General features: G+C 58.1%; 1 protein-coding gene across 1 annotated transcript; it reads left to right on the top strand.

Annotated features, from left to right (window-relative positions):
• LOC102444471 (integrin alpha-D-like) lies at positions 1 to 26,831 on the top strand. Its single transcript, XM_089778906.1, has 30 exons — positions 1 to 146; positions 385 to 499; positions 1,481 to 1,584; positions 1,907 to 1,971; positions 2,744 to 2,858; positions 3,196 to 3,326; positions 3,521 to 3,666; positions 4,631 to 4,781; positions 5,164 to 5,314; positions 7,548 to 7,621; positions 8,014 to 8,143; positions 8,947 to 9,095; positions 10,411 to 10,551; positions 11,398 to 11,604; positions 18,368 to 18,498; positions 18,789 to 18,946; positions 19,104 to 19,258; positions 19,408 to 19,539; positions 21,081 to 21,154; positions 21,531 to 21,672; positions 22,447 to 22,560; positions 22,640 to 22,719; positions 24,113 to 24,196; positions 24,344 to 24,422; positions 24,676 to 24,783; positions 24,917 to 25,000; positions 25,173 to 25,286; positions 25,497 to 25,589; positions 25,758 to 25,868; positions 26,029 to 26,831. Exons 1-30 carry the CDS (start codon positions 110 to 112, stop codon positions 26,101 to 26,103), a joined length of 3,450 nt encoding a protein of 1,149 aa, XP_089635032.1. The 5' UTR covers positions 1 to 109; the 3' UTR covers positions 26,104 to 26,831.
• Positions 26,832 to 27,074: the final 243 nt, after the last annotated feature.

Genomic DNA, 27,074 nt, shown 5'->3' with positions numbered 1-27,074 from the left:
CCCTCCCAAGGGCCGGCCTCCCACACTCAGTTCCCCTGCTTGGCACTCAGCTGTGGGCTCGGCTCGGCAGAGCTCTGACACCCAGAAGTCAACCCCCCTCCTGCTGGGAATGGACCCCTGGCTTCAGCTCCTCTGCCTGTGCACGGGTGAGATGCCCACCGGCGGGGCAGGGCGAGGGGGGGCCCACAGCGGTGGGGGAATGGGAGCAGCTGGGCTCTCAGGGCTCCTGTCCCCAATTTGGGAAGGGGAGGAGATGGGGGGGCAGAACCGGGAGGGGAGGGAGCTGGGAATCAGTCCCACAGCCAGGAGGGGCAGGCCCCTCAGCCCCCACTGGCCTCCGCTCCCCGGGGAAAGCTGTAATCTGTGACTGCTTCCCCCCTGCAGCGCTGGCCTCCAGCCGTGGATTCAGCGTGGACGTGGACGGACCCATCACCTTCCAGGGGGCAGCCGCGGGGTTCGGGCAGAGCGTGGTGCAGTTCGGCGGGGCCAGTGCTGGGGGGTAAGGGCAGAACTTGGGCTCGGAGGGCCCCAGTTACAGGCTCCCACCCAGGGGTGGCAGGTTGGTAGAAGTATTGGCGGTGCTAAAAGGGCCACAGCCTGCGCCCCTCCCCCCAAACTCTTCCTCTTCCTCCCCCCCACCTAAGTCTCTGAGAGGGAATTGGGATGGGGGAGGGGTGTGGGCTCTGGGATGGAGTTTGGGTGCAGGGAGGACGAGGGGTGGGGATCGCGGGTCGGGTTCAGGCTTTGGGATGGGGTCTGGGTGCTGGCTCTGACCTGGGATAGGGGGTGGGGGTCCTTGGTGCAGGCTCTGGGAGGGAGTTTGGAGTTGGAGGGGGGAAGCAGATCAGGGACACTAGGAAGAGGAAAGGGGGGACAGGCTCTTGGCAGAGCAGGGCGTCTGAGGGGGAGGGAAGGGAAGGGGTGACACACTTACCTGGGGCACCCCCCTCTGGCAGTGGCTCCACAAGGATGCACAAAGTGGAAAGTTTTGCAGGAGCCTGGCTCAGGGCCAGGAATATTCCTGGTGCCAGGGCACCCAGGGCCCATTGATCTCACGGCCCCTGCTCGGGCAGAGGTGCGGGAAGTAGGAACATGGGGGTGATGCTGCAGCACCCCTGGCTTTGTGCCCACTGTCTCTACCATGCTGGGATCCCACCACTGGCCCATGGCCAGGGACCTCCTATTGCCTGGGCTCCCAGCCCCAGGATCTGTGCTCAGACCCAGGGACCAGACTGCTGGTCCCCCCTGCTGCTGCCAGCCCCTTGCCTGGGGCTCTGTGCCTGGCCCTGGCCCAGATCTCCCCATCTGTCCCCAGCTGGGGGCAGGGAGGGGCATGGACAGGTGTAAGGGGGGGCACAGCTCAGCTCCCCCACCCTAGAGATTGTTGCAGCACCACAGCCCCTGAGGGACCTGCCTGGCTGGGCTGCACCTCCCAGGAGAGGTGGGGGGCCCTGATCCCCCCCTTGCTCTCTCCCTGCAGGCTGATTGTCGGGGCCCCGCTGCAGACGGGAAACGTGAATGAAACCGGCAAAGTCTACACGTGTGACGTGGGCTCCCAACGCTGCCAGGAGATCCCCATCCAGAGTAGGGCCCTGCGCTGTGGGGTGCGGTGGGGCAGCACGGGCAGGCTGGGAGCTGGGGCACCCGGGATCCATCCCAGGCCCTGGGAGGGGAGGAAGCTCTGGCGGGGTGAGAGGGGGAGGCTGGAAGCCGGACTCCTGGGTTCTATTTCCATGCAACTAGGTGGGGGGGGGGGGCGGAGGGATTTGCAACAATTTGCCTTCATTGCCCTACCGTGGAGGGTATAGCCAAGGGGGGGGGGGGGTGAACTGACTCAGACTTGTAGGGCTAACCACGTCCAACCGCAAGGTTTCTTACCCTGGTGCTGGCGCGTTTCCCCTCGCAGGGCCCCAGGACGCGGTGAACATGTCCCTCGGACTGTCCCTGGCTGCCCATGGCTCCCAGCTCCTGGTGGGTACTCCCGAGGGGGGCAGCGGCTCAGTCTATGGGTTGTTCTCCTCCCCCCAGCAGTGGGTGTGGGCTGAAATGTCAGCGCAGGGACATCATAGAGAAGGAACCAACCTGACGACCTCCCGGCAGTGCAGAGTGACTGTGCAACCTCCCCGAGGGGTGATGGTACCAAAGGGTGTGAGCCCCTCTGTGCGGCTCTCCCCAGGAAATTCATGGCCGGGTGACACAGGCCCCTATCTCAAGAGCCAATGATCTGACCACAACTACAGACTCTGTCCGCTTGTGTCAATCTCACCGGAATATGACTTTGTTACCATGGTGAGGGTTGAATAACAGTATGTGTGTAGGGTGGTGCTAACCACTAGAATGACTGTGCCAGGACGCTGTGCAGAAGGTTGTAACGTGATAACGTCACTTTGACAACAGGCACAGTGGGATTGGGTTTGTCTGAGACGTGGTGTTTTTAGGGATGGGGGTAACCAGGTGAAGTCTCCATGGGGACAGTGACTGTGTGATATCATTGTGACAGACGGGGGTATCTAGGTGATGTCACAGTAACTGGGCACAACCATAGTAGGGAGTATAGTAGCCAGGTGATGGCCCCTGTCCGCTCTTTGGGAGACGGGTGCTGAGTCCTGGGTCCTGTTCTCCCCGGGGGGGACCCTGCCCCAGCAGGATCTTTTCCTGTGTACCCATGAGGGAACAGGCTCCCCTAGCCCACAGTGCTCTCCTTAGGGACGCCCAGTGACCTCATCCCTCTCTTGTGCCCCAGGCCTGCGGCCCCACGGTGCACCAGGCCTGCGGGGAGAACATGCACCTGAATGGCTACTGCTTCCTCCTGGACCAGAGCCTCCGGCAGCTCCGGCGCATCCCGGACACACAGCCAGGTGAGGGGTGGGGGGGGACTGGGCCAGACGGGATCTTCGATCTGGTCTAGCTCTTTCCACTGAGTTTTCTGGGTGTTGGTGGAGTTAAGTCAGGCGGTTCAGATTGTACCTCTCTAGCCGGCATCCTCGGGAACCAAGTGTCATGGAAACCCAGGCACAGGTCCCCCCACACCAGCGCCTCTGTGAGGGTGGGGGAGGAGTTGCTCACTACAGGCCCAGCTTTTCCCACTCAGTGCTCCAGTCTGAGAGCAACCACTGAGATCCCGGCTCACAGGTGTGGCCGGACAATGGACGTCTGGACGCTAGAGATCCAACCGGCTCTTCTTCCCCATCACAGAGTGCCCCAAACGGGCCACGGACATCGCGCTCCTCATCGACGGCTCGGGCAGCATCGACCCCTGGGACTTTAGAAAGATGAAAACGTTTCTCTCTGAGATCATGAAGCGTTTCGGTGGCACCAACACGCAGGTAACAGGCAGAGGCAGAACCCTGCTTATGTATCTGCCCTTCACATGCAGGGCTGGCCCCAGTGCCCCAGTGTTGTGCATCCAAAACCAGGAACCCTCAAATGCCTGCCCCAGCCGTTGACTGAATCTGGTTCCTGCTTCTCTGACCCTTCACTCCTCGGGGTGTTTCTCTCTTTCCCCGACCTCTCCTTGCAGTTCGCGCTCATGCAGTACTCCCATCAGTTTGAAGAGCACTTCGACTTCACAGCGTACAGGAGAAATCGTGACCCAGACAACCTTGTCAAGGGAGTTCAGCAGCTTGATGGATGGACACACACGGCCACCGCCATCCAGAAAGTGGTGTAGGTATCGTCCCGCTCCCTGTGCAGACTCCACAGGGAAAGGGCTGCCATGACTTGCAAGCTAAGATATAAGGATTCAGGGACTAGTGGTTAGAGGTGGTGGGCTGGGCATCAGGATGCGTGGGCTGCATCCCTGACTCTGGGAGGCAGGTGGGCACTAGAAGGTTAGAGCAGAGCTTGGAGCAAGGACTCCAGGGTTCTATGGTCAGCCCTGAGCCTCTGTTGCTGTGTGACTTTAAGCAAGTCACAGCCCCATCTGCCTCAGTTTCCCCATCAGTACAATGCAGACAATGACACTGAGCTCCCTTGTGAAGGACTTTGCGATCGGCAATGCCAAAGCAGAGGATGGAGCTAGGTGCGGTTATGGATTGATTAGGAAACTTACCCGGCATTGCCTTGGTCCTTCCGGGCAGGGGGCTGGCACTGGGGGGGTGCAGGAGTCACAGCAGGGCCTTGAGGGGGTGGGGAGCTCAGGGCAGGAGGCCAGGGCATGGAAGGGTGTGAGAGTGAGGGTTGGAGGTTGAGGAGGGGCTCATGGCAGGAGGTGGAGGTGGCCACTGATTTCTGCCTGGTGGCATCCCAGGGCAGCAGGGACTGTGCACCCCACCCTCCAGGTTGTCCCCAGAGTCCAGTGGGGGAATCGCTCCTTCCCCATGGTTCCTCCGTAGTGGGGGGTGGGCAGTGGAGGCTGTCTCCTGGACAGGAGGGCCCCACTTACCTTGGTGGTACGGCTGCCCCCAGTGGCCACTCCACATCATGGCTCTCCCTTGCAATCACTGCCCCCAGTGGCCACTCTCAGATCACATCCCTCTGAACTGCAGCCCCTCCCTTTGCCTGTTATGGAAAACAGTCCCATTCCTGGCACTTCCCGTCTTCCTGGCACAACCAAACCCCGACCTTGCTTTAAGTTAGGAGGAGAGGAAGCTGCAGCGATAACCCGCCCATGTGTCCCCTCCATTTCCAGGCAGGAGCTGTTCACTTCTGGGAGCGGCGCTCGAGATGAAGCCACCAAGATTCTCATTGTGATCACAGATGGGGAGAAAAATGACCTACTTCCTTACTCAGCCGTTATCCCAGAGGCGGAGAGAGCTGGGATCACCCGCTACGCCATTGGGGTGAGCCACGACTGGGCGGAGAGCTGGTGCGGGTTTGAAGCTAGGAACGAGGGTGGGGGAAGGATGGTTGCTTCAAGCATGGGAGGGCACAAGCGTTGGGACAAGGCGCTGGGCCAGTGATGATATCGCAGAGCCGGCCTTTCACTAGCCTGACTGAGGAACAGATTCTGGCTCTGCACACTCATGCTTGGTGAAGATGAGCAGCATTGTCCAGTCCAAAGTGGAGAATCCAGTCCACGTGCCCACTCTGCTGGGCTGGAAATGCAGGATGCTGCAAGGGGGCATAGGCCAGGGTTAGATGGGTGGGTATGTGCCCAGGGCTCTTGGCTGTGACTGACACTGATGCCCTGGTCTCCCCTGCATCTTTCTTTATTACACAAAGGTCGGCGATGCCTTCTCCAGCGATGCTGCCCAGAGGGAGCTCCGAGAGATCGCCTCTGAACCCACCGACCAGCACGTCTTCCGGGTGGACAATTTCGACGCCCTCCAGGGCATCCAGAGCCAGCTGCAGGAGAAGATCTTCGCCATCGAAGGTACCAGAGTCAGGGCAGGGCCGCACTGGCCCTGATGCTCTAGAGATGTGTCTCCAGGCCCAGATGGGAGGGGGAGCTGCTAGGAATCTAGAGCTCAAATAGGCCCCAAATATTGTCTCTCTTTCCCCATCGAACATCTGCCTATTGCTCTTGCTCCATGAATACTGCTGATACATTTGCCATCCGGGGACACCCAGGCAGGGGCCTGTCTGGTTCAAAGGACTGAGGGATGCAATACAGCGACCTTCTTTTCTCTCTGGATCCAACCCAGCCTCGAGGTGGGGGGAAGGGCTGGCTCTGGGGAGCAGGAATACCAGTCATTTCCCCTCTATGGGTATGTCTACACTACAAAGTTAGTTCGAACTAACGGACATTAGTTCGAACCAACTTTAATAGGCGCTACACTAGCGCTCCGTTAGTTCGAATTAAATTCGAACTAACGGAGTGCTTATTTCGAGCTAGGAAAACCTCATTTTACGAGGATTACGCCTAGTTTGAACTAGCTAGTTCGAATTAAGGGGTGTGTAGCCCCTTAATTCGAACTAGTGGGAGGCTAGCCCTCCCCAGCTTTCCCTGGTGGCCACTCTGGCCAACACCAGGGAAACTCTTCTGTCCCCCTCCCGGCCCCGGACCTCTTAAAGGGGCACGGGCTGGCTACGGTGCCCGTGCCAGGTGCAAGCCTGCCAGCACCCAGCCAGCAGACCCTGCACCTGGCACGGCTCGAGCCAGCCACCCGATGCCCCCCAGCCCTCCCCCTCTTCCCGGGACCAGGCTGGCGGCTCCCGGGAGCTTGCCCTGGACCGCAAGAGGTGGGCACCCGCCTGGGCTAGTGCAGACATCGTGGACCTCGTCCACGATCTCCGCACTAGGCACAGGAAAGTGGCCGTCTAGGGCAGGAGAGCTGCCAGCCTGGCCACCCAGGAGCAGGTGTGCATGAAAATCAAGGTGGTCCACTGAGACCCCCGACCCTGAGCTCTGAGCTTACAATGGCCGTCCTGGGTCAGACCAAAGGTCCATCTAGCCCAGTAGCCTGTCTGCCGACAGAGGCCAACCCTAGGGACCCTGGAGGGGATGGACCGAAGACAGTGACCAAGCCATTTGTCTCGTGCCATCCCTCTCCAGCCTTCCACAAACCTTGGGCAGTGACACCACTCCTACCCCCTGGCTAATAGCACTCCATGGACCCAACCTCCATGACTTGATCTCACTTCCCTTTAAACTCTGTTCTAGTTGTAGCCTTCACATCCTCCTGCAGCAAGGAGTTCCACAGGTTGACTCTTTGCTTTGTGAAGAACAACTTTCTGTTACTAGTTTGAAGCCTGCTACCCATTCCTTTCCTTTGGTGTCCTCTAGTCCTTCTTTATGGGAACTAATGAAGAACTTTTCTGGATGCACCCTCTCCACCCAACTCCTCTTTTAGAGACCTCTATCCTGTTCCCCCTCCGTCTCCTCTTTTCTAAGCTGAAAAGTCCCAGTCTCTTTAGCCTCTCTTCATATGGGACCTGTTCCCAACCCCTGATCATTTTAGTTGCCCTCCCCTCTCCCAGCCTCTCTCTTCCCCTCTCCCACCTCCTTTTCCCAGTCTCCCCCAGTTTTGTTCAATAAAGACAGATTCCATTTTTTAACACAATTGTCCTTTATTTTGTACATCAAGAAGAGGGGCTAGGGAAGAGTAAGTGGAAGGAGGTGAGGGAGGAATGAGGTATGAGCCCCTGATGGGGAGGACTGGGCTGGCTCTGCGGGATTCTGGGGGTGAAAGCTCTCCTGCAGCCCCCCAATTGCCCCCTCTCCCCAGATGGCAGCCTGTGGCAAGTGCAGCCGGTCTGATGGCCGAGTGCTGTGATGTGCCCAGTGTGGGTACTCCGGGCAATCCAAGCCAGGACTGCTTTGCAAGCGGGGCACCCCTGAGAACTGTCTGTCCGGGGTGAGGGTTGGGACCCTTTAAGCACAGCCCTCAGCTAGCCTGAGACAGCCTCTCCACGCTCTAAGTCCTCCTCTGATGCCCTGCCAGCACTGCTTCCGGCCATCCTTAAGCCCTGTTTAGGGTCCACTTAATGTGGACTTGCTAGTTCGAATTAGCAAAATGCTAATTCGAACTAGTTTTTTAGTCTGGATCCGTTAGTTCGAATTAGCTTTGTTCGAATTAACTAATTCGAACTAAGTTAGTTCGAATTAACGTTGTAGTGTAGACATAGCCAAAGATGGTCTCTCCCATGTCTGTCTGTCCCTGCAGGCACCCAGTCCCAGAGTGGCAGCTCCTTCCAGCTGGAGATGTCTCAGACAGGATTCAGCTCCCTGCTGTCCCTGGTGAGTGACGCCTGGCCCTAGGGCCTGCCCCACTCTGTCCTGATGGATCTTTCAGAATCAGGATCCTGAGACTGGTTTAGGGCCTGGAAAGCTGCTGGCTCTGCTGCCCTGCACACTCCTGTGCATCTCCTGGCCCCCTGCTGCCAGTGGGCGACTTGACAGCCCCAGCGACCCCTGCAGGAGCAGTGTGAGAGCTGCTTTTCCCTTGTTACCTGAGAGGGGAACTGTCCTGCCAGCTGGGCCTCACTAGGGGGCGCTGTCTCCCCTGGCAGTCCATGCCGACCCCTGTCCCCCGCTGAGCCGTGCTGTGTGGTGGATGGTGGGGTCTTGTGAATCTCTCCTGAGCGGCGCGTTATCCGTCATCCCTCTCTTTGCCATGCGTGTCGGTTTAGGAGGGGCCGGTGCTGGGAGCAGTGGGAGCCTACGACTGGTCTGGTGGGATATATTTATATGGGACCAGCGGGGAGCCGAGCTTCATCAATGTGTCCAGAACCTCCAGCGACATGGATTATGCTTACCTGGGTAAGGACACAGCCAGAGAGCTTCCCTGGCCCTTCAAACAGCCCCCTGACTCCACCCCAGCGGCAGCTGCATCTCTGCTCTGGGGGAGTGATTGCGGTATGAACAGGCTGTCACGGAGTGTGGGGGAGTCACCGGGCCCTGCAACCCCCCAGCCCGCCCCCACAGCCAGACCTGCCTCTCCACCAGCAAGTTGCACAGGAGGTTTATTGGTTGACAGGGACACAGCGTAGCACCCACTTGCTGTTAACAAAGGGAACCAGGAGCAGCCAGCACAATCCACCTTGGGGAGAGGGAGGCCCAGGGCCAGCACCCTGGTCCCCCTCCCTGTATCCTCCCCCAGCCCAGAGTAACTCTCCCACCCAGCACCTGGCCCCAGCCCTCCAGCCCCGCCCCCGCCTTTGTTCAGATTCCTGGGCAAGGTGTCACCTGGTTGCTCCCCCACCCAGGCTCAGGTTACAGGACAGTCTGAGCTATTGTTGGGTACCTGCTAAGATGGGGGCAGTCAGGGATGGCCTCCCACTCAGGGAGAGCCACCCCCAACATTCCCATGCCCAGCTGGGTTCCAGCACAGGGACCAGGGAAACTGAGGCACACATACACACATGGGGTCACAACAAACCAGCACAGGACAGTAGTAACAAAGTGAACCAAGTGAATACAACCCCCCCCCCCCCCCCACCTCACACAGGCCCTGCCCCATCTAAGTGACGGTTGCGTCTCCATTTGGGGCAAGGGTTCCCTGTGGAGCACTGTCCTGTGGCTGTTTCCCATCTCACCTCCCCGCGTCCCTCTCTTCCTTTGAGGTTATTCATCTCAGGTCATCACCGCCCGTGGGCAGAGCAGCTACGTGGTCGGGGCCCCTCGCTACCAGCACGTCGGCAAAGTCGTCCTGTTCAGCCAAGATACCAGCAGCGGGCAATGGGCAGCCAGCTGGGAGAAGGACGGGGAGCAGGTATGGGGAGCATGACAGACAGGGTGGAGCCGGTGTTGAAGGAAGCCTGTACCATTCTGACACCCTGTTATAGTGAGATTGAGTCAGAAGGACTCAGGAAGGGGAATCTTTCACAAGTTTAGAAAACTGCAGTCGGCATCTCTCCAGCATCCCACTGCCCTGACAAGTGAGGGCTTCTCTGCACTCAGTGTCTCTTCAATGCTGAAGCTGTGCAGGGAGAGCACTGCAGTGAGGAGGATACCTCTGCCAAGAGGAGGCTTCTCCAATTGGCCTAGGTAATCTCCCTCCCCAAAGCTGCATCTACACAGCAGCGTTATTTCGGAATAACAGTGCGAGCGTCTACACAGCAATTCCGTTATTAAGGAATAAATTCGAAATAACGGGTGACTTGTTCCAACTTCTGTAAACCTCATTCCACGAGGAATAACGCCACTTCCGAAATAGCTATTTCCAAATAGCTGTAGTGTGGACGCTCCACTGCTGCTATTTTGAAATAGCTGCTCCCCAGGCCATTCAAAGTCATTCCTCCCTGGTGAATCCTGGGGCTGTACATTGGGGTCGTGTGTCCACATTAGGGGATCGTGCCTCAGACTCATTTCAAGGCTTCCCTGTAGTATAGACTACTTGGAAATAAGCTATTTCAGAGTATTTCTTCTGGAATAGCTTATTCCGAAATATGTGTGCAGTATAGACATACCCAAGAGACAGGTGCTAGGTTGACAGCAGAATTCTCTCATTCATCTATCACCAACTGCTCCAGGGGGTAGGTAAGTTTACTTGTATTGCTCAGGCGGATGGATTTTCACACTCCTGACCAATGTAACTTATTGGTTAGTGTAGACCAAGTCTTAGACGGAACTCATAATAGACTAATAGAAAAAATAGACTAGTAGAAAAAAATGAAGACAGGGTTAAAATATTATCGACATTACGCAGGGGGTCTGAGCAGTATTGCACCTCCATGAACACTGTCTGCTTCTCCAAGATCTCTCTGCCTACACATTCCAGCTAAGCAGGATTTATGACAGTGACTTAGAGGGGCGCAGATAGTGAATCAATGCTACTTGTGCAAGCACAGTGTCTCAGAAGAAATGCACCACAACGTGCACTCAGCGTCTCTGAAAGATGCTGCCTACCTCGGCCTCCACATCCCCTTGGACAGAAAACTGACAGTAATGGCACCGCCTGCTGTGTCTAAAGGGTGGGTGAGGGAAGAGGATGGACTGAACCTGAGAATGGGGGCAGGTGCTGGGTGCTGCTGGAAGAAGATGGAGGAGGTGACTAAGTTCAAGAGGTGACTTCACTGCCCCTCCAGATTGGCTCGTATTTCGGGGGTTCGCTGTGCGCTGTGGACCTTAACAGCGATGGGAAGACGGACCTGGTTCTGATCGGAGCCCCCATGTTCTATACACCTCTGAATGGAGGGCAGGTGTATCTCTGCTCAGTTAGCCGGCAGGTAGGACGGATGGGCTGTGGGTCGTGTTTTACGTGGGCAGGGATACTGTGAAAAAATACAGCTATACACACTTTTTAAAAAGACAATCATTCTCAAAGTGCATGAAAAGACTAAAAGTATTCAGCTACCAATGTAGGAGAAAGATTCGATGGCCCAGTACGATTCAAGGTAGTTGCTAACTGTGAGCCGTCCAATCTTTCTCCTACACTGCTAGCTGAGAACTCTTATGTTTACCCTTTTGGTGTGCTTTGAGAGAGATTGTCTTTCTTAAAAGTTTATATGTATTCTTTTTTATCTTAAATGTGGTGTGTTTCCACTCCTAAGATCTGCAAGGCTGATTCCCACCTGGTGCTCGGGGGCAGCGGGCAAGAGCTGCCCATTCCGATTCGGGGGCAGCTCTGCTTCCACCCTGGTGCTCTGGGGGCTCAGCCCCCTCTGTCTCTTCTCCCTGCACTGTGATGGCTCAGCCCTCCTCCTTCCCCTTCCCCTTCCCCTCCCCTCTCCCCGTGCTCTGCGGCTCAGCTCCTGCTGTCTCTGCTCCTCTCTCCGTGCGGCGCTGCACAGAGCCAGGCTGTGTCGGTGCGTGCACAGGAGCAGGAAGTTGAAAATCCCGTGACAGACAGACAAGAACCGTGGCTGCTTAATACAAAGATTGTCTGATAAACACCAGGTTCCCGGGAGAGAGGCGGGAGGCTTGGTGGAGGGGGCACTCACTTGACAGTCTGTGCTGGCCCCCGTGCCGTGCTGGAGGGCGCCCTGTTGCTGGGAGAGGCTCAGTAGGGGGCGCTCACCCACACAGTCGATGCTGCTCTATTCCCCATGTGCCTCTTTGAATCTGGCCTGCAGGGGGCGACGCTGATCTGCACCAAGACCCTGCAGGGGCAGTCTGGACAGGCGTTGGGGCACTTCGGGGCCAGCATGTCTGAAATCGGGGACATCAGTGGGGACGGACAGACGGACGTGGCCATCGGGGCCCCCATGGAGAACGACAACCGTGGGGCCTTGTACATCTTCCATGGGGAAAAGAGAGGCCTCAGTCCCCAGTACAGACAGGTGAGCCCAGCTCCTGCGGCAAGGTGGGCTCAGCACACAGCCCGATGGGATGTTCCAGGAACTCCTTGGTGACAGCCGTGGGTAGTTGGGTGATGTGGGTTGTTTTGGGAAATTAGGGTTCAAATCCCGTTTCTTATTATTGGGAGCCTGGCTAGCTCAGTTGGTAGCCTGAGGGCCCAGGGTTCAAGTCCCTGGTCTGGTGAAGGGGCCTTTTTCTGCACTGGACTTGATGTGCTTTCAAAATCCTTTCCAGTTCTAGTTCGCTGTGATTCCTAACCCTTACGCTCTGCTGCCCCCTCCTGTCCCTTACACAGTCCAACTGCCCCGGCATGGGCCTGCTCCTGTTCCCACAGGGTGAGAGCAGGACTGCATTGTTGAGTGAATTATTTCCATAACAGACAATTGTGTTCCCAGATAAATACGTAGCGATGTGCTGGGCACACCTGAAAAGCTGTGAGAAGGACTACAGGGCTAGTGTTACTAAAATGGCCACCCAAAAAGCAACCAACCAGCTAGAGCATAGTCTAGATCTTGTGAGCCTGACCACACTGGAAAGAACTGGAGAGGCCGTGGTACCTACCATACCTGCAGGCTTCCCAGAGCTGTGGGATGCTTTCCAAATGCATCTGGATGAGCCTATGAAATAGGCCCCTCCACCTGCCCAGTTCCTTCTCTTTCCAGCTCTATCCCCCACCGCCACACACACATTTTCCCTGAATCTTGTTTTAAGATTTTTTTCTTTACTCAGATGGATTCTTAGAAGCAAAATTGGGTTGTTTCCAAATGACGGAATATGAGACATTGCTCCATATTCTAACCAGTCCAAGAAGATACAGTTGTAGCGGGAGAGTATAGCTCTGGATACAGACACATTGGTAGAGGTGGGATGTTCATGTAGTAGGAGAAGTTTAGGTATGTTTGGTTTGGTTTGGTTTGGTTTTTCTAGATTTATATTATTCAAAAACGTCTATTTCAGAGAAAAATGCAGGCGAGCCACCCATTGGCCTCCCTCACCCTCCACTCCCCTCTGGCAGGCCTGGGAGAGAGGGAGAAGGGGCAATTACCCTGGGGTCTGGCAATTTACCAGGGCACCAGGCTCCCACCCACATCTGCCAATACAGCAGCAGCAGTCAGAGCATCGGCTCCTTTCAATCACCACAGGAATCCTGGGCAGCAAACTCTGAGCAGCGCTGCAGGGGGCTTGCACCAGCCCCGCCCCTTTCACACCAGGCCACACCCCTTCCAGGGCACAGAGCCACGCCTCCAACTTGCCCCGGCAATTCTGATGGCCGCCCTGCCCCCTAGTGCCCATCATCATCATATATATAGTAGCCCAATGAATGAGAGTCTGTAACGCTGAAATACTGGCTGTTCCCTCTGGGCGGCGCTGTTGCTGAAATGCTGGCTGTTCCCAGCTGAGTGGCGCAGAAGTCAGCCGAGCACCATGGCGGGAGGCAAAGGGGGATGGGGCGGTGATGTGCGGTGTGACAGCGGCTCCAGGCCCCGCCCCCTCACCGTGAATGTCACCACCCTGCCCCCCTTTGCCTCCCACTGTGGCACTCAGCTGACTTCTGCGCCGCTCAGCCAGGCTGCCGCGTGGGAGCAAGTGGCGCAAGCGACCGTTTGGGCTCCGTTCTCTCCATGCAGCATGGGGAGTGTGGTGCCCAAACAGCCATTTGGGCTCCCTGGTCCCCTGAGTGAGAGGCAGGAGGCGGAGGAGAAGAGAAAGAGAGAGACAGAGAGAGAGGCAGGAGGTGGAGGAGAGCTGAGAGAGAGATGGGGAGGCAATAGGAGAAGGAGAGAGAGAGACGGAGCGAGAGACCGGAGGCTCAGGAGAGCAGACCGACGTGGAGGAGAGACCTGAAAATCCCGTCTTACGATGGGCTAATTGGCTAGTCATATATATAGTAGCCCAGTGTCTGTCTATAACGCCAAAATGCTGGTTGTTCCCTCTGGGGGGCGCTGTTGCTGAAATGCTGGTTGTTCCCTCTGGGCGGCGCTGTTGCTGAAATGCTGGCTGTTCCCTCGGGGGGCGCTGTTGCTGAAATGCTGGCTGTTCCCTCGGGGGGGGGGCTGTTGCTGAAATGCTGGCTGTTCCCTCGGGGGGGGCGCTGTTGCTGAAATGCTGGCTGTTCCCTCTGGGCGGCGCTGTTGCTGAAATGCTGGCTGTTCCCTCTGGGCGGTGCTGTTGCTGAAATGCTGGCTGTTCCCTCTGGGGGGCGCTGTTGCTGAAATGCTGGCTGTTCCCTCTGGGCGGTGCTGTTGCTGAAATGCTGGCTGTTCCCTCTGGGGGGCGCTGTTGCTGAAATGCTGGCTGTTCCCTCTGGGGGGCGCTGTTGCTGAAATGCTGGCTGTTCCCTCTGGGGGGCGCTGTTGCTGAAATGCTGGCTGTTCCCTCTGGGCGGTCCGTGCTGCATGAGAAGTATGGGGCCCAAACGGCGGCTTGCACCGCTTGCTCACCCACGGCGACCCGGCTGAGCCGTGCAGAAGTCAGCCGAGCGCCACGGTGAGAGGCAAAAGGGAGCGGGGCAGTGACGTGAGACGTGACAGCGGCTCCAGGCCCCGCCCCCAGGCCATAAACATCACCACCCCATCCCCCTTCACCTTCCACCCTGGAGCTCGGCTGACTTCTGCGCTGCTCAGCTAGGCCACCACTTGGGAGCACGTGGCACAAGCGACCATTTGGGCTTCGTGCCCCCCATGCAGCACAGGGAGTGCGGAGCCCAAACGGCCATTTGGGCTCTGCGGTCCCCCGAGTGAGAGGCAGGAGGGGGAGGAGAAGTGAAAGAGAGAGACAGAGAGAGAGGCAAGAGGCGGAGGAGAGCTGAGAGAGAGGGGGGGGGAGGCAGTAGGAGGAAGAGAGAGAGAGAGAGAAAAAGAGAGAGAGAGAGACGGAGCGAGAGACTGGAGGCTCAGGAGAGAAGACCGACGTGGAGGAGAGACCTGAAAATCCCGTCTTACGATGGGCTAATTGGCTAGTCATATATATAGTAGCCCCGTGTCTGTGAGTCTGTAACGCTGTAGTGTTACAGTCTTTCCTCTGGGGGGTGCTCTTCCCTTCTGCCGTAGTGCTTGGTTGAGTTCTGCACCACTGAGCCGTATGGGAAGTGGGGACCCCAAACAGCCGCTTGCCACTGCTTGCTCCCCTGCCGCAGCCCAGCTGAGCAGTGCAAAACTCAGCCGAGCACCACGGCAGGAGGGGAAGGGGGCGGGGCGGTGACATACACGGCCAGGGGGTGGGGCCCAGCCCTGTACGTCACCACTCCACCTTCTCCTTTGCCTCCCACCGTGGCTCTTGCTGAGTTCTCAGCCGCTCGGCCGGGCTGCCGCGGGGGATCCCAAACGGCCGCTTGCTCTCCTGCGGCGGCCCAGCCGAGTAGCACAGAACTCAACTGAGCACCATGGAGGGAGGCGAAGAGGGGCGGAGCAGTGGCGTGCATGGCTGGGCCCCGCCCCCTGGCCGTGTATGTCACTGGGGTTAGTGTGTAGAAAAAATGGACACCCTTGATCGAAGGGAGGAAGCAGAACTGGGGCAGGGGTGGAGGTCAGAGGTACCGTAGCTGGCCAGGGGAGAATGGGGGAGGGGTGGCTGGTGGGAAGCAAAGCTGGTTGGGGGTGGGGGTCGGAGGCTGCGGGGCTGGCTGGCGGGAAGCAAACTGGTCGGGCTTGGGAGTCAGGGGCAGCGAGGCTGGCTGTGGGAAATCAGGAGGAGGAACTGGCTGGCGGGAGCAGAGAGAGGGAATCAGCAAGCGGGGAGCCAGACTCACCCAGGAGCGTGTAGATCCCAGGGTGCTGCCCGCCCCACTCATGCACCCCCAACGGAGACAGAGGAGAGTGGAGAGAGAATGAGAGGCAGGAGGGGGAGGAGAGAGAGAGAGAGATGGAGCAAGAGACCGGAGGTGGAGGAGAGCTGAGGAAGGGGAGGCAATAGGAGGAGGAGAGAGCGAGAGAGGGAGCGAGAGACTGGAGGTGGAGGAGAGCTGGGGGGAGGCAATAGGAGGAGGAGAGAGCGAGAGAGGGAGCGAGAGACCGGAGGTGGAGGAGAGCTGAGGAAGGGGAGGCAATAGGAGGAGGAGAGAGCGAGAGAGAGAGCGAGAGACCGGAGGTGGAGGAGAGCTGAGGAGGGGGAGGCAATTGGAGGAGGAGAGAGCGAGAGAGGGAGCGAGAGACTGGAGGTGGAGGAGAGCTGAGGGGGGGAGGCAATAGGAGGAGGAGAGAGCGAGAGAGAGAGCGAGAGACCGGAGGTGGGGGAGAGCTGAGGAAGGGGAGGCAATAGGAGGAGGAGAGAGCGAGAGAGGGAGCGAGAGACTGGAGGTGGAGGAGAGCTGAGGAGGGGGAGGCAATAGGAGGAGGAGAGAGCGAGAGAGAGAGCGAGAGACCAGAGGTGGAGGAGAGCTGAGGAGGGGGAGGCAATAGGAGGAGGAGAGAGCGAGAGAGGGAGAGAGAGACCGGAGGTGGAGGAAAGCTGAGGAGGGGGAGGCAATAGGAGGAGGAGAGAGCGAGAGAGGGAGCGAGAGGCCGGAGGTGGAGGAGAGCTGAGGAGGGGGAGGCAATAGGAGGAGGAGAGAGCGAGAGAGGGAGCGAGAGGCCGGAGGTGGAGGAGAGCTGAGGAGGGGGAGGCAATAGGAGGAGGAGAGAGCGAGAGAGGGAGCGAGAGACCGGAGGTGGAGGAGAGCTGAGGAGGGGGAGGCAATAGGAGGAGGAGAGAGCGAGAGAGGGAGCGAGAGGCCGGAGGTGGAGGAGAGCTGAGGAGGGGGAGGCAATAGGAGGAGGAGAGAGCGAGAGAGGGAGCGAGAGGCCGGAGGTGGAGGAGAGCTGAGGAGGGGGAGGCAATAGGAGGAGGAGAGAGCGAGAGAGGGAGCGAGAGACCGGAGGTGGAGGAGAGCTGAGGAGGGGGAGGCAATAGGAGGAGGAGAGAGCGAGAGAGGGAGCGAGAGGCCGGAGGTGGAGGAGAGCTGTGGAAGGGGAGGCAATAGGAGGAGGAGAGAGTGAGAGAGAGAGCGAGAGAGAGAGCGAGAGACCGGAGGTGGAGGAGAGCTGAGGAGGGGGAGGCAATTGGAGGAGGAGAGAGCGAGAGAGAGAGAGAGAGACCGGAGGTGGAGGAGAGCTGAGGAAGGGGAGGCAATAGGAGGAGGAGAGAGCGAGAGAGAGAGCGAGAGACCGGAGGTGGAGGAGAGCTGAGGAGGGGGAGGCAATAGGAGGAGGAGAGAGCGAGAGAGAGAGAGAGAGACTGGAGGTGGAGGAGAGCTGAGGAAGGGGAGGCAATAGGAGGAGGAGAGAGCGAGAGAGAGAGAGAGAGACCGGAGGTGGAGGAGAGCTGAGGAGGGGGAGGCAATAGGAGGAGGAGAGAGCGAGAGAGAGAGCGAGAGACCAGAGGTGGAGGAGAGCTGAGGAGGGGGAGGCAATAGGAGGAGGAGAGAGCGAGAGAGGGAGCGAGAGGCCGGAGGTGGAGGAGAGCTGTGGAAGGGGAGGCAATAGGAGGAGGAGAGAGTGAGAGAGAGAGCGAGAGACCGGAGGTGGATGAGAGCTGTGGAGGGGGAGGCAATAGGAGGAGGAGAGAGTGAGAGAGAGAGCGAGAGACCGGAGGTGGATGAGAGCTGTGGAGGGGGAGGCAATAGGAGGAGGAGAGAGCGAGAGAGGAAGCGAGAGACCGGAGGTGGAGGAGAGCTGTGGAAGGGGAGGCAATAGGAGGAGGAGAGAGTGAGAGAGAGAGCGAGAGAGAGAGAGAGAGACCGGAGGTGGAGGAGAGCTGAGGAGGGGGAGGCAATAGGAGCAGGATAGAGCGAGAGAGGGAGCGAGAGACCGGAGGTGGAGGAGAGCTGAGGGGAGGAGGCAATAGGAGGAGGAGAGAGCGAGAGAGGGAGCGAGAGACCAGAGGTGGAGGAGAGCTGAGGGGGGGAGGCAATAGGAGGAGGAGAGAGCGAGAGAGGGAGCGAGAGACCGGAGGTGGAGGAGAGCTGAGGAGGGGGAGGCAATAGGAGGAGGAGAGAGCGAGAGAGGGAGCGAGAGACTGGAGGTGGAGGAGAGCTGAGGGGGGGAGGCAATAGGAGGAGGAGAGAGCGAGAGAGAGAGCGAGAGACTGGAGGTGGAGGAGAGCTGAGGGGGGGAGGCAATAGGAGGAGGAGAGAGCGAGAGAGGGAGCGAGAGACCGGAGGTGGAGGAGAGCTGAGGGGGGGAGGCAATAGGAGGAGGAGAGAGTGAGAGAGAGAGCGAGAGATCGGAGGTGGAGGAGAGCTGAGGAGGGGGAGGCAATAGGAGGAGGAGAGAGCGAGAGAGGGAGCGAGAGACCGGAGGTGGAGGAGAGCTGAGGAGGGGGAGGCAATAGGAGGAGGAGAGAGCGAGAGAGGGAGCGAGAGACTGGAGGTGGAGGAGAGCTGAGGGGGGGAGGCAATAGGAGGAGGAGAGAGCGAGAGAGAGAGCGAGAGACCGGAGGTGGAGGAGAGCTGAGGGGGGGAGGCAATAGGAGGAGGAGAGAGTGAGAGAGAGAGCGAGAGATCGGAGGTGGAGGAGAGCTGAGGAGGGGGAGGCAATAGGAGGAGGAGAGAGCGAGAGAGGGAGCGAGAGACCGGAGGTGGAGGAGAGCTGGGGGGGGGAGGCAATAGGAGGAGGAGAGAGCGAGAGAGGGAGCGAGAGACCGGAGGCTCAGGAGAGAAGACCAACATGGAGGAGATACCTGAAAATCCCGTCTTATGCCGGGCTAATTGGCTAGTTATGTAGAACAGCCACCTCTTCCCTTCCCCCGACGGCTCTCTCTGCCCCACAGCGCATAGAGGGGGCGCAGTTCCCCAGCAGGCTGCACTACTTTGGCCAGGCCGTCAGTGGCGGGACAGACCTGACGGGGGATGGGCTGCCGGACATCGCGGTGGGAGCACAAGGGCAGGTCCTGCTGCTGAGGTGAGTCCCTCTGTGTCCTGGCCCTGCCCCACCGGGCAATCTCAGACAGAGCCTGAACATGGGGTGTGTGGGTGGGTGTCTGCCACCCCCTGCTGGAGAAAGGCAGGATAACAGCGCGGCTGCCTCCTTCTCTGCCTTCTAGCATCTCCTCTGGCTGCTCTGCGTGTCCATAACCCGTCTCCCTGCCTGCTGGGGGCACGTCCAGGCAGGGTGGGAGGCTCAGGGGAGGCACGGGGCCTAGCCCCAGTGCAGGGAGTGGCAGGATGATGGTTCTGTTCCCCACCCCGCAGGTCTCGGCCAGTGCTCAGAGTCGGGGTGTCCATCAACTTCCAGCCCCCCACGATCCCCACCTCAGCCTTCGACTGCCAGGAGCAGGAGCAGCTCAACATGGAGACCAGCAAGGCAGAGATCTGCTTCACCATCACAAAGAGCACCAGGGACAGCCTAGGTCAGACCAAACCTATTCCCCAATTCTACCCCCCCCCCCCCCTGAACCTCCTAGTCCCCTGTCTTGGGGCAGGATTGGAGCCAGCGCAGGCCCGTGTCCCATTTCCCCTTGAGCGTCCTGATCTCAGCATCTGTCCTGCATTTCCTCTCCCCCGTAGGCAACAGGATCTCCAGCACCATCCAGTACAGCCTGGCCCTGGACCCCGGGCGAAGGAAGATCCGAGCTGCCTTCAGCTCCACCGGCCCCGTCCTGAGCAGGGAGCTGCAACTGGGCATTGAACGGAGATGTGAGACACACCCGATAATGTTACCTGTGAGTTTGTGTGGGGGGGTTCCCAGCTCCTCCCCCTCCTGCTGTGTCTGCCCCTGCAACCCTGCCCCTTGCTCCAAACCACCCAGAACAAATCTCTCCCAGATCCCGCCTTTCCTCATGGGTCCCTACATGTCTCTCTGTCTCCCCAGCTCTGCCCTGAGGACACCCTGACCCCCATCACTCTGCGCCTCAACTACACCCTGACGGGGGAGCCCATCGCTAACACCAACGGTCTCAGACCCATCCTGAGCGAGGACTCCGCACTGGTGCCGGCAGGCTTGGTAAGGCTGCAGTGTTTGTGACGTTGTAGTGACTGGGGGTTTTGATTACGGTGTTGGAGTAATCTGTATTGAGGTTCTGTGTTGATGTAAAATTGTAATGTGGGTGACCATGCTGTGTGAGTTTGCAATGATTGTGTTATTGATTGCATTGGTGCTTAGGACTGCAATGGTTTTGGTGACAGTATAAACTGAGGTTGAACTAGCTGAGTTAGTGAGGTTGATTCTGATTGTAGTGATCTTGGTTATAGTGTTGGCCGAGGCTGTAGTTATTGTCGTATGGGTGATGTTGGTTCAGAGAGTAATAGTTTTGGTTATGTGTTGATTCAGATTGGTTTGGCTTTATTGCTTATGCTGTCTGGTACACATTGCATTCGTGATGGTGGTGATTGTATTGAGATTGTTGTAGTGTTAATGACAGTGTTGGTTCAGATTTTAATGGTTGCATTTGTTACTGTATTGTTACACACTGTACTAATGAGTGACAGTGATTGTAATGGCGTTGGTGAAAGTTTGAGGTTGCTGTTTGACAATTGTCTTATGTGTTATTACAGTTGAAATTTTAATGCTGTTAGTTACAGTGTTAGTTGTTATCATGGCTGCATTGTAACATTGTTGTTTCAGATTAGATTTACAGTGGTGGATATTGTAATGTTGTTGGTTATATTGTTGGCTAAATTTGTAGTGGTTCTTTCATTGTAACAATTTTGTTTGACACTGTATTGGAGGTAGAGGTGAAGGCGATGGTTGAGACAGTAGTTGAGGTGCTAGTATTGGCAAAGGCTCTTGCATTTATATCAAAGGGGACAGTGTTACCTCAGAGGCTGTACACTCAGAGGCTGTACACTCAGAGGCTGTACACTGGAATGAATTTCTGGAAATGCTTAAAACAGAACAGTTTTCCATTATAAGTATTTCTGGAAAAAGAGCATCTACACTGACAGGCTGCTTTTCCGGAAAAGCCCTTTTTCCGGAAAAGCGTCTGTGGCCAATGTAGACGCGCTTTTCCAGAAAAAAGCCCCGATCGTCATTTTTGCGATCGGGGCTTTTTTCCGGAAAAGACTACTGTGCTGTCTACATTGGCCCTTTTCCGGAACAGTTTTCCGGAAAAAGGACTTTTGCCCGAGCGGGAGCAGCATAGTTTTTCCGGAAAAACAGCTGATTTCTTACAGTAAATCGTCACTGCTTTTCTGGAAATTCAAGGGGCCAGTGTAGACAGCTCACAGCTTATTCCAGAAAAGCGGCCCAGTGTAGACACAGCCAGAGAGTTTTGAAGTTGATGTTGCTTGTGATTGAGATGGTAGGGAACCTATTAACAGCAGGGTTTGAGGCATAGTAGTTCTGTTGGCATGCAATGCTGCAGGTCACATTGTAGGAGCGGAATGCAGCCATGTTGCTCATGGTAACGCTGTTGTTTCAGATTGTATTGCTGGTAACAATTGAGATTGTATGATGGGTGAAAATGCCGTCTGAGATTATTCCAGTCCCCTTCTAACCTCATGCTCCCCTCTCTCCTCTCCCTGCCCCCCGGGATGTCTCCCTAGCTCCCGTTTGAGAAGGACTGTGGGGAGGACAAAGTCTGCACTGATGAACTACACATTTCCTTCAATTTCTCAGGGTAAGTCACCCCCTCTGCCTCCTTCCCCCTTCGCACTCCCAATGACTTCCATAGTGGGGCCTGTCTCACTTGATTAGGCCTCAGATCTGCAACACCCAGCTACAGACCTTCCCATATTTCCTGGGGCACTAGACAGGGCACCGATACAGGAAGTGAGCAGCTCTTCAGTCACCAGCTGGGAATTTGTATCAGATGCTCACACCCTGCCTTAGTGCCCCCTTGTGGTATGAGGGGCTGTGTGGAGATCCTGGTTGGGCACTGCTATGGGAAGCTCACAGCACGGGCTTCCCCTGCTGAGCACTGCCCCATGGGAGCTCAGAGCAAAGCTGGGTTAATGACCTGAGGAAACCAGTGTTCTCCCCTTTGTTCTCCACAGTGTGAGCACCTTCGTGGTGGGCGTCACCCCTGAACTCAACATCACCGTCTCCATCCAGAACCGCGGGGAGAATTCCTACAGCACCACAGTGCGGTTCTTCTACCCGGCCGCACTGTCCTACCGCCGGGTCCTGCTGCTACAAGTACTACCCCATCTCTAAACATCACAAACATGGGGGACACAGAATACAGGGGAAGGGTGTGGTGATCAGCTGGTGCAGGGAGCAGGTGGGGTCCCAGTAAGGGGTGCGGTGGTGCAGAGAGCAGTGGGGGGGCTCATGAGGGGGTGCTGTGATGGAGGAGTAGGCAGGGACTCAGCACGGTTTGCTGTGCAGCAGGGAGCAGTCAGGGGGCTCAGCAGGGGGTGCTGTGCTGCAGGGAGCAGTTGGGGGCCCAGCAGGGGGCGCTGTGCTGCAGGGAGCAGTTGGGGCCCAGCAGGGGGCGCTGTGTTGCAGGGAGCAGGAGGGGCCCAGTAGGGGGCGCTGTGCTGTAGGGAGCAGGCAGGGGGCTCAACAGGGGGCGCTGTGCTGCAGGGAGCAGGCAGGGGCCCAGCAGGGGGCGCTGTGTTGCAGGAAGCAGGCAGAGGCCCAGCAGTGGGCGCTGTGCTGCAGGGAGCAGGCAGGTGGCCCAGCAGGGGGCACTGTGCTGCAGGGAGCAGGCAGAGGCCCAGCAGTGGGCGCTGTGCTGCAGGGAGCAGGCAGGTGGCCCAGCAGGGGGCGCTGTGCTGCAGGGAGCAGGCAGGTGGCCCAGCAGGGGGCGCTGTGCTGCAGGGAGCAGGCAGGGGGCTCAGCAGGGGACGCTGTGCTGCAGGGAGCAGTGGGGGGCTCAGCAGGGGGCGCTGTGCTGCAGGGAGCAGGCAGGGGCCCAGCAGGGGGCGCTCTGGGCCCCGTCTCTCACTGGCTGGTCCCTGTGCTCAGTCTAACAGGAGGACCATGGCCATTAAGTGCAGCTCGGCAGTGAGCTCGGAGGAGCAGACTCAGAGGAACAGCACCTGCCACATCAACCCCCCCATCTTCTGGAGCGGAGCCGAGGTAGGGGTGCCCCTACCAATAGCCTGTTCCTACCCGTCCCCAGGGCATGGCTCCCTCTTATCCCACGTATATTTCCCAGGCCGTCTTCCTCACCACCTTTGATGTCTCCCCTGAGGCCGACCTGGGAGACAGGCTGGAGGTGATGGCCAGCGCCAGCAGGTGAGGGGGCAGGCTACAGAGGCAGTGTGGGGAGCAGTGCAGAGGGGTAGGTGGGTCGGGCTGTGCAGTGAGGAATGGTGCATAGGTCAGTGAACTGATGTGTGATGCGGGACACATGGGGCAGGTTACAGGTTGGTGTGATGGTGCAGAATCCAGTGAAAGGCAATCAGCAGTGTTCTATTGCAGTGCTGTATGGTGCAGTGCAGTGCAGTGATCTGTGAGGGCAATGCAGGGATGTGTTGTGCATGGTGCAGTGCATGGCGCAGTGAATGCAATGGTAGGGGGCAGTGTCAAACAGCACAGCACTGCACTGCACTGCGGGTCACAGTGCCATTGGGTGTGTCTACACTACACAGCTCCGTTGATGGAGCCATGTAGATTAGGTTTGTACACATAGGAAAATGAAGCGGCGATTTAAATAATCACCACTTCATTTAAATTAAAATGGCTTCCCCACTGTGCCGATCAGCTGTTTGGCGGCACAGTGCGGGAGTCTGGATGCTCCGCAGTCGAAATCAAAAGCCTTTGTCGACCGCCGAAATACCCATTGAGTGGAGGGCAGCGCAGCTTAGTGGCTGAGAATTCACTGCAGCACGGTGATGCCTGGCACTGCAGAGTGGCATATGCCATGAAGCCAGAAAGAGCAGTGGATACAGCCCAGTCCATGACACATCGTGCACAGGTGTATGGCAGTAGAGGCTGGCTACTGCACACTGAGAGGTGTTGTGCAGTGCCGTGTGCTCAAAGAAAGGGGGCATAACACAGTGCAGTGACCTATACTTCAGCATGGTGCAGTGATCTGTACCCAAAGCAGTGGAGTATGGTGCAGCCCACGGATGTAACGTGCAGGGTCATACCATGGTATATTATCCACAGCACTGGCAGAAGCTGCACTACAGTGCAGTGGAGTATGGTGCAGCTCACTGCCTATACTGCAAGGCGGCGTGGTGGGCTATAACCCAGAGCAGTGACATATGATACACTGCAGTGGCCGTGACACATGGTGCAGTGCTATAGCGAAGGCTGCAGCCAGCGTGGGGCAGAGATGAATATCCCTGGCCAGTGGTGCTTGTGGCAGTGCAGTGATGTATGTGGCAGGCCAGGGCAATGGTCTATGGTACAGTGCGATGGAATATGGTGCTGTGAAGTAACATACACTGCAGTGCAGGACAGTGGTGCGCAGCCAAATGTGTGGTGTGCTTTGTAATACAGTGGTTTACAGAACAGGGCAGAAGTATTTAATGCAGGGCATTGTGGTGTGGCACAGGGCAGAGGTCTTTGGAGTGCAGTGTAGTGCAATATTGTGAGGGGCAGTGGCTTACAGTGCAGCCTTCGTGCCAGGTTATCTGGCTGCATCTCCTCACATCTCTCCTTTACCTTCCCCTCCCCCCAGTGACAACGGCGGCCCCGTCACTGAGCGCATGGTTCACCGGGCGGAGCTGCCGGTCAAGTACGGCATCTTCATCATCCTCACCAGGTAGGTCAGTGCAGAGACATTGGGAGAGAGCCCCCTGCTGGGCCCCTTCCTGTTCCCTGCAGCACAGCGCCCCCTGCTGGACATGACTCCCACTGCCACCCTCCAGCTCCACCCATCACACTCCCATCTCCCTCGTTCCTCCCCCAGCCTCGAGGAGTCGACCAAGTACGTCAACTTCTCCACCAAGGCGGCAGAGACAAGCGCGCCAGTGACACATCGGTACGAGGTGAGGCCGGTCGCACAGCGTGTGGGGGAGGGTGGCGCAAGGGGGGGGGTTCAGAGCAGGGGGCGGGAGTGGGACTGCCTGAGCTGGATCTAGTGGGTTAGAGCACAGAGGGGTGGGGTGGGCAGGGAGCCAGAACTCCTGGGTTCTCTCCCCAGCACTGGGAGGGGAGTGGGATCTATGGGGTAGGGCCACTGGGGGTCAGAGCTGCCGGGTTCTCTCCCTGCAGTTCCTAGGGGGAGTCTGTTTCTTCCAGGTGAAGAACCTGCGGCAGCGAAGCGTCCCCCTGTCGGTCACGTTCCAGTTCCCCGTGGAGCTGAGCGGGGTCCATGTGTGGGACGCCTCTGAGGTCGTCCCCTCCAAGGTACCTGCCTCTCCCTGGGCTTGTATGTGTGAGATGGGCCCTGTGATACCTGCCTTGCCCCACAGCGCCCCCTGCTGGGGTGAGAGCCCCATTTCCACACCCCCATTCACTCCATGTCTCTCTCCTGGCTTAGCCCCAGCTGGCTCAGTGCACCAGTGAGGTGGGAACATCTGGTTCCAAGGACTTTGTGAAGCTGATGAGCGAGCGCCCCCTGCTGGTGAGTTCAGGCCAGTGTGGTACCAGCAGCCCCTTTGCCCTGCACAAACACAGACAGCGAGTGGGGGGCTGGGCTGGGGGAAAGCCTCCTGCTACAGACAGACCCTCACCACCATGGCCATTCCAAGTTCCTGCACGTCCCTGCCTCACCCGGCGATATCCTTCCACCCCAGGACTGCTCCGTGGCCACCTGTAAGAAGATCCGGTGCACAATCACCTCGCTGGAAATGCAGCAGCCACTGGAGTTCATGATCAAAGGGAACGTCGGCTTCCAGTGGGTCTCCCAGGTACGAGAGCTGCCTCTGCCTCCTGGCCGGGTGAGGGACCCCCCCTCGTGAACAGTCCTGGTTCCCTCCCCAGAGGTGGCTGCATCTCAGCACTGGGCCAGGGATTGCTCCTGTACGACCGGCCTGTCAATTGCTCTGGGACCCCTGGGGTGACGCTCTGGGCAGGTCGGTGTCATTTCTGGTCAGGGACAGGGAGTTTCTCTGTTCCAGACTCAGCAGCAGAAAGAGACCCTGGTGAGCGAGGCCCGGATTGAATACGAGGAGAAGAAATACACCCAGAAGGAGGGATTTGTCCAGCGCCAGGTACCAGAGTGACCGTGCCGGGACAGAGAGAGCATGGGCTAGTGGTTAGAGCTGGGGGCCAGGTCTCCTGTCTCTGCTCTGGCAGGAAGTGGAGTCTGGTGATTTAGAGCAGAGATGGGGGATGGTGGCAGGAGTCCTGGGTCCCCATCTCACGGCTCCTCCCCGCAGGTGCACACGGTGGTGGAGCAGCTCGTGGTCTATAACTACCTGCCCATCATCGTGGGCAGCAGCGTGGGAGGCCTGGTCCTGCTGGCTCTCATCAGTGCAGCCCTCTACAAGGTGAGGGGGGCAGGGCTTTCACCCCTTCCCCACAGCCTGGCCCTGTCTCTCTCCCAGCTGGGGGGAGGGGCAGAGGGAGAATCCCAAATCCCATCTCCCTGCTCCGGGCGGGTGTCTGTCTGCCTGGCTCTGACCATCTCCCCCCTCCCTTTCCTATCAGGCCGGCTTCTTCAAGCGCCAGTACAAGGAGATGATGGACAGCGCGAGGGGTGGGGATGGGACCGGCCCGGACTAGAGCGACTCTGCCAGTGTCTGCCCCAGCCCCCACATCCCCAAGCAATAGCCCCTCCCACACATGGGATGCTCTGGATCTCCACTCCCCCACATCACCCGCCATGGACCACCGTCAGTCTGCACCCCGATGTGCTGCTTGCTCTCAGACCAGCCCCCTAGGACCACCGTGTGGGGTTGGCAAGTGGACTCCTGGGTTCGCTCCCAGCTCTGGCTAGGGAGTGGTGTCTAGTGGTTAGAGAGGGTGGCTCAGGGACCAGAACTCCTGGGTTCTCTCTCTAATGCAGGGCTGGGGAACTTTTTTCAGGTTGTGGTCCCCTGACCCACAGAAAAATCAGCCAGGGAGCACAGAACAAACCCTCATTGACATGGCCACTCACTGAGAAGCAGAAAGACCCTCTCCCCACTTTCCCCTGACACCCCAGAACCCAGGGGGGCCCAGGCTTGTAGATTTTGTGTGCTCCAGCCCCACAGTGGGGCGGTGGAGAGGGTGGAGCCCCAGCATGGGCTCTCCAGTGCTGGGAGGGGTCCCTGAACCTTGGGGGCGCGATCCAGAGAAGATATGGGGCTGCATCTGGCCCCCTGGGCCTTAGGTTCCCCACGCCCACCCTAACGGACGCCTGGCCTGTTCTGCATCCGACCAGACTAGTGTGGGATGTGAACCCTCGCAAAGCAGTGGCCGCTAAGGAGCTTTGGTGTATTAAAAAGCAGACTGGGGTGTGCTTATTGCAACCAAGTGGGAATGCTTCATGATATTGAGGGAAAATGACCGCATGCCTCAGTTTCCCCTACATGGTGCACGGTTCCCCGGGGGGAGGAGAACATCTGTGCCTTGCAGGCTTGGCCAGTGCCTGCCTGTCTGGGGTCTGCATCCATCAAGAGCCAAAGTCGATGTTTCATGCCAATTGGCCGTACACTGGTACTCAGCAACTTTGGAGCGTGGGCAGCCAAGCCACCAGCAGGCAGCCAGCGGGG

Source organism: Pelodiscus sinensis, chromosome 5 (assembly GCF_052426305.1).
Source record: "Pelodiscus sinensis isolate ZL-2025 chromosome 5, ASM5242630v1, whole genome shotgun sequence".
NCBI classification, from domain to species: Eukaryota; Metazoa; Chordata; order Testudines; family Trionychidae; genus Pelodiscus; species Pelodiscus sinensis.
The sequence above is the reverse complement of the archived record's forward strand: the minus strand, read 5'-3'. Positions and strand labels throughout refer to the sequence as shown.

Coding starts and splice junctions, on each gene's coding strand:
- LOC102444471 (XM_089778906.1), top strand. CDS start 110: ATGGACCCCTGGCTTCAGCTCCTCTGCCTGTGCACGG. Junction 18,499..18,788: donor GGGCAGGTCCTGCTGCTGAG/GTGAGTCCCTCT, acceptor CCCACCCCGCAG/GTCTCGGCCAGTGCTCAGAG. Junction 24,784..24,916: donor CTGAGGTCGTCCCCTCCAAG/GTACCTGCCTCT, acceptor CTCCTGGCTTAG/CCCCAGCTGGCTCAGTGCAC.